Source organism: Gracilinanus agilis, chromosome 3 (genome assembly GCF_016433145.1).
Source record: "Gracilinanus agilis isolate LMUSP501 chromosome 3, AgileGrace, whole genome shotgun sequence".
In the NCBI taxonomy this organism is placed as follows: domain Eukaryota; kingdom Metazoa; phylum Chordata; class Mammalia; order Didelphimorphia; family Didelphidae; genus Gracilinanus; species Gracilinanus agilis.
In genome coordinates, this window is record NC_058132.1 from 481,192,985 (window position 1) to 481,210,683 (window position 17,699).

At 38.8% G+C, this 17,699-nt stretch overlaps 1 protein-coding gene across 1 annotated transcript in view; it reads left to right on the forward strand.

Annotated features, from left to right (window-relative positions):
- Positions 1 to 17,699, forward strand: part of SLC9A7 (solute carrier family 9 member A7) — a 212,253-nt gene that overhangs the window by 189,351 nt on the left and 5,203 nt on the right. Inside the window, exons 15-16 of the mRNA XM_044670403.1 lie at positions 8,819 to 8,901; positions 13,344 to 13,449. Of these exons, the coding sequence (XP_044526338.1) occupies positions 8,819 to 8,901; positions 13,344 to 13,449 (189 nt within the window). The remainder of the gene's footprint in view (positions 1 to 8,818; positions 8,902 to 13,343; positions 13,450 to 17,699) is intronic.

Sequence of the window (17,699 nt, forward strand, 5' to 3'; positions counted from 1 at the left end):
TGGGGAGGCTGACTTTCAAGGCAAAGATGGTGGCTGCTTTCTCTAAAAATTGTTCCTTCTTCACTCTTTGCCTTACTTGATAGGACTATGGGTCTTCCTTCTTATCCTCAGGACAGAATCACATCTCCTGTATCTGAGTTCATAAACATTTCTTAAAGCACCTCTTCTTATGTTCCAAGCACTGGGCTGTGCAGTGATGATACAGAGAAAGGCAAAAGGCAGAGTTTCTTGCCCTTGAGAATCTCACAGTCTAAAATGAGGGAGGCAACATACAAATAACTATATAAAAACAAGCTATATGCAAGAGGAATCAGTCTTAATGAACAGAGGAAGTATTTGAATTAAGAGGGATTGTAGAGAGTAAGATTTTAAAGGAGACATTAAGGAAGCCAGAAGGCAGAGATGAGGAGAAAGAGCATCCCAAGCCTGGGGGCTGTCGATAAAAATACCTTTTTGCTGGACAGCCACCGAGACTAACTTTCATACATTTTCTCTCCTCCTCGCCCCACCCACTTTGACAAGCTGCCCCACTGTAGCTGCTGCCCCTCTCCTAAGGCATGGCACCATCGATCTTTGGGTTTTCTTCTTGTCCACTATCCTGCTGAATTCTTTTCTTTCTATACCTCTTGCCTCCAGACTGACTGTCATAGCTCTTTTTGAAAAAACGTATTTATTTTTATTTTTTCAGTTACATGTAGAAACAGTTTTTGACAATTGTTTCTGGACATTTTAAAATTCAGATTTTCTCCGTCTATACCCTCCATCCCTGTGGGAGAATAGTCTGATATAGGTTATACCTGTACTTTCATGGAATACATATTTCCATATTGCTCATGTCATTTCATAGCTCTTTTAATGTTCCCTGAACTGATGGCACAGTAACTTCTAAGTAGAGTTCTATTTAAATCCGTTCCTATAAAATCCAGGAGTGTGGATCTCTTTAGTAGCTTTTCTTCACAACATAGCAAATGGACAATGGTATTCCATTAGAGGCAAATAAGTGATAGAAGCTAATTTAGGAACCATCTCAAGAAATTGGGATGATGGGTCCTAGATTTTCCACTGACAGAATAGAAGTAATGAGGTTTAGAAATCTGGAGATGGAGCCTCAGACACCTCATTTGAGGTGGCCTTAAATATTCATCAGTTTTGGTTAGTTTTGCTGAGCTGATTTTTCTCCCCCCTTTTCCTCAATCTTTTTTTTTTTTTTAACAAAAAATAGCTCACTGGATAGGAGAGAGGGGATAGATATATTTGGAAATCAAGGTTGTATTATAAAACAAAAGCTATCAAAGGAATGTAAAAAAAATTAAATATACATACATTAGGCTGAGCATTGGATGAGACCAATCTCCATCCCAAAATATATTTTTTGCTGGTTTTTTTTGTATCCTAAGCACAGTGCCTATTAAGTAGGCCCTTAATTAATGTTTGTTGATTGCTTGATGAGCATCCTGTGAAGAGGAGGAATGAGTAATCATTATACCCAACCTTCTAGATAAGAGAGTCTTAAATTCTTCTGTGTCATAAACTGGATTCCTTTAGTGGTCTGGTTAAGCCTGTGACCCCTTCTCAGAATAATATTTTTTTTAATTTATAATTGGAAGAAATATTAAATCATATTTTGAAATTCATGAAAACAAGGATGTTATCTTTTTTTCTCTCTCAACTTCACAGACTCCCCCAAAATGTCCTTGAGCTACTTGGTGGACTTTAGGGATCTGTGGACCCTAAGGGAAGATTTCCCTCCCATTTTAGAGAATTACTACCCTTCATCTCTGATTGATGATAATAGTAAACAATATTGATTTATATATTTATACACATAAATTTATGTGTATCTATACATATGCATACACACATACCTATATATACATGTCATATATACATATATAATACACACTTATATAGACATATCATAAATAGATAGATGGATGGGTGGATGGAAGGATAGACAGAAGCTAGACACACAGATGGATGGATGAATGGATAGATGGGTAGATACATAGATGGATAAACATACAGATGACAGACAAAAGAGATAGATAGATAGATAGATAGATAGATAGATAGATAGATAGATAGATNAGACAAAAGAGATAGATAGATAGATAGATAGATAGATAGATAGATAGATAGATAGATAGATAGATAGATCTTATTGGATTTCCTTTCTTTGATAAAAATTAGTGTGAATAAGATCCCTAGATCTGACCTCAGACACTTCCTAGCTTTGTGTTCCTGGGCAAGTCACTTAACCCCCATTGCCTAGCCCTTACCACTCTTCTGCCTTGGAACTGATATTTAGTATTGATTCAAAGTCAGAAAGTAAGGATTAAAAAAAAGATCCAAGAGCCAGCAAACAAATTATTTTGTTGATATGGAATTTTATTAAATGAAGTGCTCAAAACACATACCTAAACTAACCTAGAGAAGAAGATGCAACAGTGAGGCACCAAGCTTCTTTGTTACCAGAGAATGGAAGTGCTTTGTACTGAGTGTGAGAAGGAAGGACCTAACCTACCCACTATGACCCTTGCTTCCTTGATTTTTTCATCCTCATTTCTCAGAATTACCTTACTGTTAAAAGAACCAAACAAAAAATCCCATTATCCTAAATTTCTACCTCTGTTAAAGTCTCTACACACACACACACACACACACACACACACACACACACACACACACACACACACACACACACACAAGTTTGTGATACAGTATGGTTTCTCTCCAGCAATATCTATGACTTAAAATATCACCATAAAACATTCCTAATATTTATTAACCTAACATCCAAAATATTTTCTTCATTTTTCCTAAACTTAATTTAATCATATCTTCAGACTAAACTATCTTGTGCTTGGCACATAGTAGCTCTCTCTCTCTTTTTTTTTTTAACCCTCACCTTCTGTCTTAGAATCAATACTAAGTATCTATTCCACCACAGAAGAGCAGTAAAGACTAGGCAACTGAAGTTAAGTGACTTCCCCACAGTCTCACGGCTAGGAAGTGTCAGAAGTCACATTTGAACCCAGGACCTCCCATCTCTAGGCTTGGCTCTCAATCTACTGAGCCACCTAACTGCTCCATAAGCTCTTAATGAATGTCTGTTGCCTTAAAGGATGATCAGTTTAGTATTCTTGTGTACAGTGTCTTTTTAAAACATTTCTTTTATTTTGAGGCTCAGACAGGTAACATGTCTTATCCCAGGCCTTGGCTGGGGCTTGATCATTTCAATAAAGCCCCAAAAAGAAGTTGCTACACTTACCTTGAAAAGGCTATTAAAATTCATAACTGAAAACTTAACTAACTAAATAAATGAATGAATGAATGAATAAATAAATAGATAGATAAATAAATAAGTAAATAGATAGATGAATGGATGGCTGGGGAGATAAATAAATAAATACGTGGATGAATAGATGGATTCTTTAATTAATTGGTTGATTGATGAGCATTTCTTTTCTATTTACTTTTTTTTTAGGTTGTATTTTTATTTATTTTTTGTTAAACATTTCCCACTTACATTTTTTTTCTTTTTTCTTTTAATTTTTTAATCATTTATTAATATTCATTTTTAATATGGTTACATTATTCAAGCTCCTACTTTCTCCTTCACCCCCCGCTCTCCCCCCACCCATAGCCGATACACATTTCCATTGGTTTTAACATGTGTCCTTGTTCAAGACCTATTTCCAAATTGTTGTTAGTTGCATTGGTGTGGTAGTTTCGAGTCCACATCCCCAATCATGTCCTCCTCAGCCCATGCGTTCAAGAGTTTGTTTTTCTTTTATGTTTCCTCTCCTGCAGTCCTTCCCCTGGATGTGGGTAGCGTTATTTACCATAAATCCCTCAGAGCTGTCCTGTGTCCTTGCATTGCTGCTGGTACAGAAGTCCATTACATTCAATTTTACCACAGTATATCAGTCTCTGTGTACAATGTTCTTCTGGCTCTGCTCCTTTCGCTCTGCATCAGTTCCTGGAAGTCATTCCAGTTCACATGGAATTCCTCCAGTTTATTATTCCTTTGAGCACAATAGTATTCCATCATCAGCATATACCACAATTTGTTCAGTCATTCCCCAATTGAAGGGCATACCCTCGTTTTCCAGTTCTTTGCCACCACAAAAAGCACAGCTATAAATATTTTCGTACAAGTCTGTTTATCTAGGTATGATCTCTTTGGGGTACAAACCCAACAATGGTATGGCTGGATCAAAGGGCAGGCATTCTTTTATAGCCCTTTGAGCATAGTTCCAAATTGCCAGCCAGAATGGTTGGATCAGTTCACAACACCACCAACAATGCATTAATGTCCCAATTTTGCCACATCCCCTCCAGCATTCATTACTCTCCCCTTCTTTCATTTTAGCCAATCTGCTAGGTGTGAGATGATAACTCAGAGTTGTTTTGATTTTTCTATTTACTTTTAATCTTCAGGAGCTATTTCCTATTTTTAAAACTGAGAAGCCCAGTGAACCAGTCTGTCTATGCCATTCTTTTTTATAGTCAATCAATAACATGCATTTATTCAATGCTTTTTGTGTGCAGGGGAACTTGCAAAATCTTAAAGATACAAAAAACAAAAAGAATAAAAATAGTCTCTGCCCTCAAGGAGATTATATTCTCATGGGCAAAACTGTATGTAGTTAACTAGGCATGTACAAGATATATACAAATCAAGGCAGCCAGGTAGCACAGTGGATGGAGCACCAGCCCTTGAGGCAGAATTTCCTGGGTTCAAATCTGACCTCAGACACTTCCTAGCTATGTGATCCTGGGCAAGTCACTTAACCCTGATTGCCTTACCCTTACCACTCTTCTGTCTCGGAACTCATACTTAGTATTGATTCTAAGAAGGTAAGAGTGTTTAAAAAAAAAAAAAGGTTATATACAGAGTAAATGGGAAAAAATCTCAGGAGAATATTTGAACTCAAATTCAAGTTCCAGTGGAACCAGTAAAAGTCTCCTTAAAAAATGTGTCCTACTCCTTTATATACATTGAGGAGTGGGGCTGATGGCGATATTATTGGGGATGTAGGCACTAAACAATAACTCTAGTCCAACTATCAATGATATGGAATTAGGTCTTGATCAATAATACATGTAAAACCCAGTGGAACTGTGTGTCGGCTAAGGGGGGTTAGGGGGTTTGGGGGAGAGGGAAAGAATCTGAAACATGTAACTATGGGAAAATACTCAAAATAAAAATAAAAATATAAAAAATATATATACATTGAGAAGTCCTAGCTCATTTAGTCTTAGATGGCAACAAAGAAAATAATAATCTTTGACCTCAACGAGCTTATTTTGTAATGAGGGAGACAGTAAACCCATATTGTAATATATATAAGATAAATATAAAATAGATGGCACAAGGGGTGACAAGGTGGTTCAGTGGATGGAGAGCCAAGCCTAGAGATGGGATGTCCAGGGTTCAAATCTAACCTCAGATACTTCCTAGTTATGTGATCCTGGACAAATCACTTAATCCAATCTGCCTACACCTTCCCACTCTTCTGCCTTGGAAATGGTACTTTAGAGTAAATTCTAAGAGAAGGTAAGGGTTTTAAAAAAATAGATGGAACGTAACTTTAGACACTAAGGTAAAAAATAAAAATAAAATAAACACTAAGGTATTGATAACTTCTGTTTGTCTCACTTTCCTCAACAACAAAAAAAAATGGGGATAATAATAGTATCTGTCTCCTAGGGTTGTTTTGAGGATAAGGCATTTCTTCAGGTGGAATGATCAGAATTCCAATTAGTGTTCTAGTGCAGATGCTCCATGCTCTTACATAACTGACGGAGAATGAGTTTCATTTTTGCCTTGTTTTGTTCTGTTTGTTTCTAATACCCCTCCTGATAGTACCCAACATTTTTGGCTCCAACAGTAAATTATGTCATTGTCTTTGGGGAATGGCCTTCACCGAGACCTAGAGCAGAAAGCCGAGGCCAAGCACCCTCTCAGAGTAATTTGGAGCATTCTCCCCGTGGATGGGTGATCTTCAACTTGCCCCCTTTGGAAACTCTTTGTGTTTCTTGCTCACTCCTATAGTTTTCTGAGTTCTTTCTACATTTTATTCCCATTCACTTGGCATTGAATTCCCTTTCAAAACTTAATATTATCAGCAAAGGTTAAAAAGATTTTACTGGGTACTCTTTGTTCCAGATGTTTCATAAACATGTAAAAAACTGGTCCTTGGAGTACCCTCAGGGTTTACATTGAACCATTTGGAAAAGTGCCTTAAATTTAACCGCACTTGTTACTGACTCTAACCCAGTTCCACAGGGATCGAACGAAGGCTAGAATTATGCGATGTCCAAGCAGTGCAGTGGATAGAGAACAGACCCTGGAGTAAGGAATACCTGAGTTCAAATCCAATCTCAGACACTTACTAGCCTTGTGACCCTGGGCAAATCCCTTAGCCCTTTTGGCCTCAGTTTCCTCTTCTTTAAAATAAGCTGGAGAAGGAAATAGCAAATCACTACCAATAGCTTTGCCAAGAAAACTCCAAATGGCATCACAAAAAGATGGACAGGACTAAAATGAGTGATCACCAAAATTGTTGTTATTTTTTTTAAAAAACCCTTACCTTCCTTCTTAGAGCCAATACTGTGTATTGGCTCCAAGGCAGAAGAGTGGTAAGGGTGGGCAATGGGGGTCAAGTGACTTGCCCAGGGTCATATAGCTGGGAAGTGTCTGAGGTCAGATTTGAACCCAGGACTCTCTAGGCCTGGCTCTCAATCCACTGAGCTACCCAGCTCCCCCTTATTATCATTTTTGTTGTTCATTTTATTAAAAGAAACTCTTGATGAGGAAACTCCCTATAACAAGGCAGATTCATAACCTTGCTGCCACTTAAAGTCTTGCAGAGTTCCCCAGAGGGCTTTAAGAGGTTAAGTGACTGGCCGAGAGTAACGCAGCCAGGATGTGTCAGAGGCTGGCTCTGAACCCCAAATCTTCCTGACTTGGAGGCCAGATCTCTATCCACTCTGCCGTGCTGACTCAGAGTCAATTCTGTATCCATGACAGAAACATACCCCTGCCTCCATGGTGACTCAGCCCTTAAAAATAGCCTTTTTTTAAAAAATCAGAATGTTGTTAGAGGCTGTTGTGAAGGCTAAGCACTCCATAAACCTATTTATCCCCTCAGCAAATATAAATACTGTACTGTCCTAATCAGGTCTGTAGCATAGCTAGGGTCACACCTTTGCTGTGTGTACCCTTCTTCTCTCATGGAGATTTGTAGTACTAACAACATTTTTTACCATATTGCTGTTTCTTATTCATCACTCAGAAGCAGTTGGGGCTCAGTGGTTAGGAGCACAGGACCTGGAATTAGAAGATCTGAGTTTAAATCCAGCCTCAGACACTTCCTAGCTGTGTGGCCCTGGGCAAGTCATTTAATCTCTGATTGCCTGACAAAAGCATCCATTGGAAAAAGGAAACAAGGGCAAACCACTCCAGTATCCTTTCCAAGAAAACCCTGCAGGAGAGCTATGGACCATGGAGACACAAAGCTGCCTGTCCCTGCAGTCATGATGATGACTGTTTTTCTTACACTTCATTTTTTTTTGTCTGAATCTTTGTGACCCCATTTGGGATTTTCTTGGCAGAGAGACTGGTGTGGCTTACCATTTCCTTTTCCAGCTCCTTTTACAGATGAGGAAACTGAGACAAACAGTTATGTGATTTGCCCAGGGTCACCCAGCTAGGTAACGTCTTAGGTCAAATTTGAACTCAAGTCTTCCCGACCCTAGGGCTGATGCTTTACTGACTGGGCTACCTAGCTGCCCCTATCCCTCACCCACAGTGTCCTAAGTCATCTCATCTGTCAGGTCTGTAGTAGGGTAGCCCTGGAGGCTATCGATGGACCACTTCCCACTAATTCCCTGTGGTTCCAGTTACCATCTCTCCAAGTCCATACTCGGTGTCGAGTGTTTCAGTTCAGTTTTTAGACTTTTTGCACTTGTGGGGCTTGGGGAGTCCCTAGATCTTTGTAAATGTCATATTTGGGTGGACATTTTGGATGCTTTAAAGTGACTTTAGTTTGGTAATTAAGATATTAGGGAGAAAATAGGGAAAGTTGAAGGAAATCAGTTGATGGCAAGATAAAATTCAATGCGTTCAACAGTAGCTCAGCTTGTTCTTAAGACCCTACCCCTAATCCCCCACATATGAACCTAATGTGGAAATCAGGAAAACAAAATCCCCTGTTACAGTACACGAAAGCTACTCCTTGGGCAAGGACCAGAGAAAGAGAGTCCCTTGTTGTCCCTAATCATCCAATGAATAGAATTTGTGTAACTGGATCAATAAAGCATTGTTTGAATGGGCCATCTGCTGGGAACATGAAAATACTTTTGTTCTACAGAATGCTTCTTTGTGAGAGCCTCCACACAAGGGGGATTTTACCTGTTCTGTGTGCTGAATCATTCCCACATGAGGGCATCACAGGATATGTGGGAGAGCCTGACCCTCAAGTACTTACTGGAGAAAAGTGATAGTCTGAAACACAAAAGAAAAAAATAATATCAAAGCATGCAAAGTACATGTAATAGAGTTCTGAACATGTATGATTTTTAAAAATTCTCCTTATTTTCCTAGATTTGTACTTTTTTCTGGATTTGGTTAAATAGTCTGGCTTCCTGATACAGTAATTTTTATTCTAGATTCTTAAACCTTTGGTGTGAAAGAATATTTGCTTTTTAGCCTTAAACAGAGGGAAAAGAGATTTTTTTTCCCATCTTCCATTTACCCATATGCCCATTTGCAACTAGCTGAGTATTCTCTGTTCTTTCTTGTTTCTAGGATGGTCCAGATGCTACCAGAGGAAATCGAACAAAGCAGGAAAGTGCCTGGATATTCAGGCTATGGTACAGCTTCGACCACAAGTATCCTTTTAAGCAGCATCCCTCGATGCTTAAGAAGGGGATGTTCAGGCTGTTTCTTGCTCTTGGTGCTAATGGCTACTCGTTATTACCTGTGGATAGATATTCTATGCAGATGGACTCAGTTCTGCTCCTGGACAAGGATGATGCTTGCTCAGTCGTGAATGAGCCTATTAAGGATACTCTAAGAGGATGGAATTTGAGTTGGCAGGGAACTCAGAGTCTGTCTAAGTTAACCTGTACATAAATAATCTATATGACAGGGGTCAGGTAGATGGCTCAGTGGATAGAGAGGGAGGCTTGGAGACAAGAGGTCCTGGGATCAAATGTGGCCTCAGGTACTTTCTACCTATGTGACCCTGAGCAAGTCACTTAACCTTCATCTCCTAGCTCTTACCACTCTTTTGCCATAGAATATTCAATACAAGTATTGTATCGTTCAGTCATGAATGAGCCTATTAAGGATAGTCTCTAAAGGATGGAATTTGAGTTGACAGAGAATTCAGAATTTGTCTAATTTAACTTGTACCCTAAGATGGAAGGTAAGGTGATTTTTTTTAATGTCAATTGTGACTAATTATGAATTTCTGTACTCAATAGAATATTATAAAGTTTAGAATGTTGAGGATAGATCCTCAGACACCTCAGAGTTTATCTAGTTAACCTGGACCTGAACAGGAATACTCTATAACACCCTCAATATCCTAAGCCTTTGGGGGGAGTCTGCTTGGGAAGGGGACCTATACCCCAAGGCGACCCATTCCGCCCTTAGATGTCAGGGGGTTCCTAAACCTAAGTCCTCAATGATGCATATTATTTTTTAGAGCCTTCCATGAAGCTGTGAGAATAAACACAAAAGGGGAAAATAATCTTTGTCAATCATAATGATGTTGTGATGGAATGTAAAATTTTGTCAATTAAGAGACAAAAAAGAGAGAGAGAGTTTGGTGTCGTGAATAGAGGGTCAGCCTTGCATTAGGAAACTAAAAGGGGGATGGGAACACTTACCCTCTGGGATCATGGTGGCCAAAAAAGTACAGCATCATGGGCAAACAGCCCAGAGAGGAATGAAGACGTGACATGGCTGGCCCAGGCACTTTCCTTCAAATGGAAGATCTTGGGTCACCCAGTGGATCACTCAGTCTTTTATCTTTAGTTGCTCTTGATGAATTCTCTTATGGAATTCCCTAAACTGATGAAAATCAACAGTCCAGGCAAAGAGAGAGAGGCCTAAACTACTACTACAATACAAAGATATAATTTTACTAACCCAAAATAGAGACATTTTTCTATCATGAATTGTTAAATTTGAGGTCCTTTCTCTGTGTATTGTAGGCCAGACCTAAATGAGGCCAGCAATTCTGATTGGAGGTTTATGCAATAAATCTTCCCTGGCCTTAAAATCCAATTAAAAAACTGAGGCCAAGAAGGTTTAGGGACTCACCCTGGGGGTCACACAGCTACTGTCTGAGCCCAGTTTTGAATTCAGGAAGATGTCTTTCAAATTCCCGGCCCCACGTTCAATCCACTGCATCATCTATGATCTTATGAGCTGAAGGGACCTCAGAGGACATCTAGACCAGCTTCATTTTTTTACAGATGAGGAAACTGAGGCCCAGGGAAGTTAAGTAACTTGCCCAAGGTCACATAGTAGTAAGTAACAGCAGCATTTGAAATCAGATTCCATAGCCAGTGTTTCCTTTCTACTCTAACACTGATTGGCAATTTAGAGAATTTCTTGTAGATTTTTTCCTAACCTGGATTTTAGGATTATCTCAGGGGTTGTTGTTGAGTCATTTTAGTCATATCTGACTTTTTGTGACCTATTTGGGGTTTTCTTAGGAAAAATACTACAGTGGTTTGCCATTTCCTTCAGAGCATTCTACAGCTGAGAGTTAAGATGAGGCAAACAAGGTTAAATAGCCTGCCAAGATCACACAACTAATAAGTGTCTGAGGCCCAATTTGAACTCAGAACGATGAGTCTTCCTGACTCCAGGCTCAGCACTCCAATCATTGCACTAGGACATAGAAAGTGGACTAATAGGACTCTGTTACCCTTTTGGAACTTGATTGGATGTGAAACTTGAGATCAAATGTCAGAAAATACCCCTTGCCCTTTTATTTTTGCAGAGAATATGTTAAAAATGTTAAAGGTTTAATATTAAAAATGTTAAAAATGTACTTAAAATTTTGCAAGTTAAACTCAGGGTAGTAATTCCTTCACTTCTTGTATGAGATATTGTGTAAAAGGGACAGTGAAATAACAGAATAAATGGGAAGTGGCAAATGGAACTGAAATTGAGAAAGTTTGTCCACTTAGGGGAGAGTCCCTGCCATGTCTGTGTTTGGAAATCTTAACCTATCTGGAGTACATTTGGGGGTGGATACTATTTTATTGGCTTTTCCTTTTTTGTCAGCTGCAAATTAAAACAAGCCAGATTTTGCATTCTCTTCCTTTCTCAGTGATGTTGACAATATTGACAGATTGCTCAACTCAGCACTACCAAAGGCCATAAACCTGGGCAGAGAGAATTTCTTTTAGGTAAATAGTTAAATAAATTTAGTTTAAATAAATTTTATTTAGTTAAATAGTAAATCAAGATGTGTGTCTAGTCTGCATTTTAAAAGGTGAAACTACTGTAGAGTTCTGAAGAAAGCAGTAGCAATGAAAAGAAGATCCTTCAGGAAAACTGAAAGGGGTTGGTCTTCATAGTCCGGAGAAGAAAAGATTAGAGATAAACACAAGAGATTTTAAGAAAGTTAAAAGATAGCTCAATAGATAGAGAGCCAGACTTAGAGATGGGAGGTCCTGATTCAAATCCACTTAATGGATAGGGAGCCAGACCTAGAGATGGGAGGTCCTAGGTTCAAATCCAGCCTCAGACACTTGCTAGCTATGTGACCCTGGGCAAGTCACTTAACCCCATTGCCTAGCCCTTACTGCTCTTCTGCCTTGGAACCAATATTTAGTATTGATTTGATTCTAAGAGAGAAGGTAAGGGTTTAAAAAAAAAAAAGGAAAGAAATTTAAAAGATTCTCATAAGGACAACCAAGAAGTCACTTTGTATAAGAAAAAAAAAAGTTCACTTTTTCATGTTTTGTTTTGTTTTGTTTTGTTTTGTATTTGCCTGGACCTATGAAAGGAAGACCCATTGTGGAAACCCACTTCACTGAGCTCCATGTCAACAGCTTGTTTTTACCTTATAGTCCAAGAGTTGTTTGGGACTCTGAGAAGTTACTTTTCCCAGGGCTGCATGGCAAAATGTCAGAGGAAGAATTTGAACCCTGATTTTCCTGACCGTAAGGCTGACCTTCTTGGCTACACTGTCCCCCTCCTCCCCTTTATCTCCAGACTATGAAACAAGAAGGAATGGATTTTGGTTGTAACAAGAGAATTTAGGTAGTCATTAAGGAACACTCTTTACCTGTGTGTGTAAGCAAAGGCTTTCAGACCTGAATTCATCCCAGAGATGCTTTAAAAAAAAGAAAAGAAAAGAAAAGAAAAGAAAAGAAAAGAAAAGGAAAGAAAAGGCCTAGATAAGTATATGTCTTGAGTAACTTCACCAGTAGTCTGCCTTAGGCAGTAAACTAAATCATATGGCCTCTTGGGAAGGTTAAAAAAGATTCCTTCTGGATTTTAAGTCAGTTATTCTATGAACAAGAATTTTTTAAAATGATTTCTCAACCACATAAAGGCAAAGTTGCTTATAGAATCATGTCATTTCTTCTCCTTCCCCATTGAAACATGATTTTTGAAATTTTCCAGACAATTGTGTGTTTATTTAATTCTCTAAGATCTCTAACTATGCCCTAAAAGCCCTTTTAGTAAACAATTGAAAACCAAAAATTCTTCACCAGCTAATCCAAATATCATATTGTACATTTCAAGTCCATTTTCTCAGGTCAAAGTAGAAGGTAACCATTTTCCTTGTAATAATCCTTGGGTGTCACAAAAAAACGTTATATTTGCAAACCCTTTCCCACCCCACCCCCAGTTCCAATGTGATCTCAGTCACTTCCTTGCTGTGTGACCCTAGACAAGTCACTTAACTCCCATTACTTTTCACTTACAGCTCTTTTGCCTTGTAACCAATATACAGTATTGATTCCAAGATGGAAGGTAAGGGTTTAAAAAAAAAAAAGCATTATGAAATGGAGAATCGTAGTTTTATATAGAATACTCTTTGTGTTCTGTAGATATGGAAATGTTCTTGGGGGGCACTGATGAAACAAAATCTAAGAGCTTTTTTTTAATAGCTAAAATTAATCCTTCATTGATTCAGGAAAGATCATTGTAATGAATGTCAACTAGAATAGTGGTAAAGTGGGTAAGTACTAGGGTTGATTGGATGCCAGATAAAACATTTATTAGGTTTTGTTTTATGCATGTGTCTGTTTTCCCAAGTGTGGTTTTTTTCCTTGATTTTTCCTTTTTTAAAAAGCTACTTGAAGCCTATCCTCACTCACAGTGGACCACCATTAACGACAACCCTTCCAGCGTGGTGTGGGCTGCTGGCTCGGTGCCTAACCAGCCCACAGGTGTATGAAGTAAGTACAGGAAACAGGAAATGGGGTATTTTGGGTGAAGAGCAGCAAGAAGGCCAGTTGGATGGGATGGAAGAGTGTGCAAAAGCAAATAATGATTGTATAAACCTGAAAGTATGGGTTGGGGTCAGGTTGTAGAAGGCATTAAATACCAGATGGTTTATATTTAATCTCAGAAGTAATAATAGTCTCAGAGAGAAGAGTAATAATCTCAGAGCCACTAGAGTTTATTTATCCCTGTGCTTTAGGAACAGTCAATTGACATCAACTTATCATGTTAACTAATAGTTAACTAGAAGAAAATAAATTCTCTAAAGAAGAGAATAAATTCTCTGAACAACATTAATTGTTTGTCCATTGTGTCCAAAGCAATATAGTAGATACTAGGAATTCTAAAACAAAGAAGGAACCAAACAATGTAGATTCTTCAGGAAGATGCATGTAACTAGATGGCACAGTGGAGAGTGCTGGGTCTGAAATCTGGAGGATCTGAGTTCCAGTCCAACGTCAGATATTTCCTTGCTGTGTGATCCTGGGCAAGTCACTCTGTCTCAGTTTCCTCCTATGGAAAATGAGCTGGAGAAGGAAATGGCAAACCACTCCAGTATCTTTGCCAAGAAAATTCCCAATGGCCTTACAGAGAGTCAGACACAACTCATCCACTAAAACAAAAAAAAAAATAGCAATAGTAGCAAACATTATTTATATAGTACTTTAAGATATGCAAAGCACTTGGCAAATATCTCATTTTATCTTTTACAATACCCCTGGCAAGTAGGTGCTATTATTATCATCCCCATTTTATAGACAGAGGAAATTGAGACAGATAGAGGTTAAATTACTTGTCCAGAGTCATGCCAATTGCCTGTGTGAGGCTAGTTTTGAATTCAGGTCTCCCTGGCTCTGGGTCCAGTGCTCCATCTAGCATAAGGAAAATTGGGTTGGGAGAGAGGAATGACAAATAAGGAATTAGGGCTGCTTCCAGGAGAAAACTGAGTGGAGCTTTGAAAAACTTCCAAAAAGCCTTCCAAAGGAAAATGGCCTCATTCGATATTTCTGGAGAAGGCTACTAACCCAGATTAAAAGGAAGGCAGCAGGAACAGTGGAAAGACCGATGGATTCACTGTGAGAAGACCAAGGTTCAAGACCTTATTAACTGGGTGACTTCCTTGCTCTGAATTTCAGTTTCCCCACCTGTAATTATGAAGGGGTTGGGCGACAATGACCTTTCAGATCTCTTCTAGCTCTAAATCCTTTCATCCACATTTCGTCTTGCCAAGATTCTACTGAGCCTTCCCCTACTGGGCATTTTTGTTTCTACCGAATTCTGCTAAAAAGGTTAAACTTGACACGCCTCCCGATATCCCATTTTAAAGCACAGCACGGTGCTGGTCGCATGGTGATGTCTCCTGTTTCCAGATAATTTTAAAAAGCCTCCCCAGTGGGTTTCTAAATGTTATTCCCTGTTTTGGTCAGCTCAGCTAATACCCTGATCACCTCCTATAACAGAAGCATGTGACCTTGTGAATTTAAAGGCTAGTTTTGTAACTCTATACATCCTATGAAATGGCTTAGTTAACAATGAATACAAGTTATATTGTTTTAAATTTCCATATATTTAAGCAGTTTAAAAAAAAAGATTGCAGAGGCACCCTCAGTCAGCTGCATTAAACATGGTCCACAGCCCCAGGACTTTCTGGGAAGCTCACCTTTTTCTCCATTAATGAAACTCTAACCACTTTAGCATTAAAGTCTCATGTTCCATCCACTTCAGCAGTGTTTCTCTCCTGATTTGATTCTCTTTCAAAGAATTCCTGCTGCCTTTTATTTTAATCAGGCGGTGTGCAATAATGGTTTGCTAATCATGTTAATTAGCATAATTTTAAGAATCCCAATTGAGAATACTTTAAAGACTCATTAAGATAATGCTTCTGTGGATCAAATTTGAAAATTAACTATTCCCCATCCTCTCCCCTCCCTCCTCATGTCTTGAAGCCAGTTTACGGAACCAGTGCTGGCTTCCTAAGATAATTTAAATCAATTTCAGAAGTTATAGAAAATTAACTCAACACTTATTCAGTACTCGCTACGTATATTAGACGTAGTACTGGGGCTAAAAGGATCCATGATTGAAACAGAGCCCATTACCCTCAGGTAGTTTTCTAGCTAGTGGAGGATAACCAAAGCACATCAGTAATCACAATACAACTTGTAATATCAGTGCGTAGTCGGAGACCCATATAAAGTGATAGGAGAGTTTAGGGAGGAGAATGAGGGAAGGCTCCATGGAGAACTGGGTTTCATATCCCAGCAGTGCCACTAACTCTGTTTCTGAACCTAGGAGCAAGTCACTCAAGCTTTATGAGGACTCAGTTTCCCAGTCAGTAAAACAAATGTTTTATATGTACAAAAATATTTCTAGCAGCTCTTTTTGTGCTGGCAAAGAACTAGAAACCAAGGAGGTGCCCATAAATTGGAGAAAGGATGAATTATAGCATATGAATGTAATGGAATATTATTGTGGTGTAAGAAAATGTCAAAAGAGTCATTTTCAGAGAAATTTTGGATAATTTGTGTGAACTGATACTTAATGAAAAGAATAGGGAGCAGTGAGGTGGCTCTGGGAAGTCCTGTGTTCAAATCTGGCCTCAGACACTTCCTAGCTGTGTCTAGGCAAGTCACTAAAACCCCCAATGCCTAGCCCCTACCCTTCTTCTGTTTTGGAACCAATAGTATTGATTCTAAGATGAAAGGGAAGAGATGGACTGGTCACTGAGCTGGGCGTCAAAAGAAAAAGACTTTAATGGAAAGAGATTTGTGGTAAGGTAGAGACTTTTTCAGGAATAGAGTGGGAGGAAAGTCCAGGTGAACTTACTGACTAGTAAATTATCTGCTTTTGCTGGTCTTTCAAAAATGTGAAAGGGAATCATGTAAAACAAAACTAGAAGGGCAAGTTGGACCTAGATTTATGTAGAGCTGTAAAATGCCAGTCTGAGTGAGGTTTGTCCCATCTTGTAAACCATGGAAAATAGCTGAAGATTTTTGCAAAGAGGAACAAAGTCAGATTTTGCATTGGCAAGATGACTCTGACAGAATTATGAAGAGAGAAATTGAAGAAAGGAACAAAAAGATCAATAAGGAACCTATTACTGTAGTTTAGGTAATAATAAAGGACTAAGAGGGAGGAAAGAGAGGGGCAAATGTGAGAGATTATGGAAGCAGAATCCATGGACCTTGGCAATTATGCAGCTGTGTTGTAGGGAAGAGAGAGGGAAAAATCAGAGGTGTCTCCACCTCCACTAGATATTGTCATCAACAGAAATCTAGAAATTAGAAAATGAGATTTTGAGGGTTTGGCATTCAGCTTTAAAATGCAAAGGGCCACCCACAATGAGATTTAGGGGAAAAAATGATGCTAATTGCTAACATTTATATGGCACTTACTGTGTGCCAGCCAGGTGTTCTGCTAAGTGTTTTACATGTATTATCTCATTTGATCTTCAAATCCAAAATGTAGGTGCTATTATTATTATTCCTCTTTTACAAATGAAGAAACAGAGACAAACCGAGGCAAAGTGATTTGCCCAGGATCATGGAACTTGATCATCTAGACTCACAGGAATCCCCTTGGATTCCTTGGAAGGGTCCTAACAACTCCCATGGGAGTTGGATGTCAGGACCCTTCCCAAAGACCAAAGGAACAAAATCCTTTGAAGAGATTACACCTGAGCAGATATCTTTCCAGAAAAGAATCAGCCTTGTCCTATAAGGCAAATGATTCATGGCATCATGTTCTAAATTACCTCTTCCCTTTGTGAGAGATCTGAGGAAGATTATTACTGAACTAGATCTGCAATACAGTGATACAATAAGTCAGTGAAATATGGTGGAGCTGAGTTGAGGTTCCAGGTTGTGTGGCTCCCCACACTGCCTCCTACCACCCAGAATGTGGCCCAGGATTGCTTCATTGTTACCCCTTAGCTACAGAATAGTTCCTGTGTCTCTTAAGTTGAATTTTAACAGACAACTAAAACACAGTCTTTAATCCAATTATTTCCTCAAATGTTCCTACTTGGTGTGAATGTATAGAATTAGATATTGCCCCCAAAATGTAACCACGGACCAGTCAAAGCTCCTTAGTGTTTGTTTGAAAATTTTCACATGTTGTTTATTCCATTGTAGCAGACTGTTGATGATTCTGCCACCTACAGAGTGAATTGATTCCATTGCCTGATCCACATATCATTTTGAGA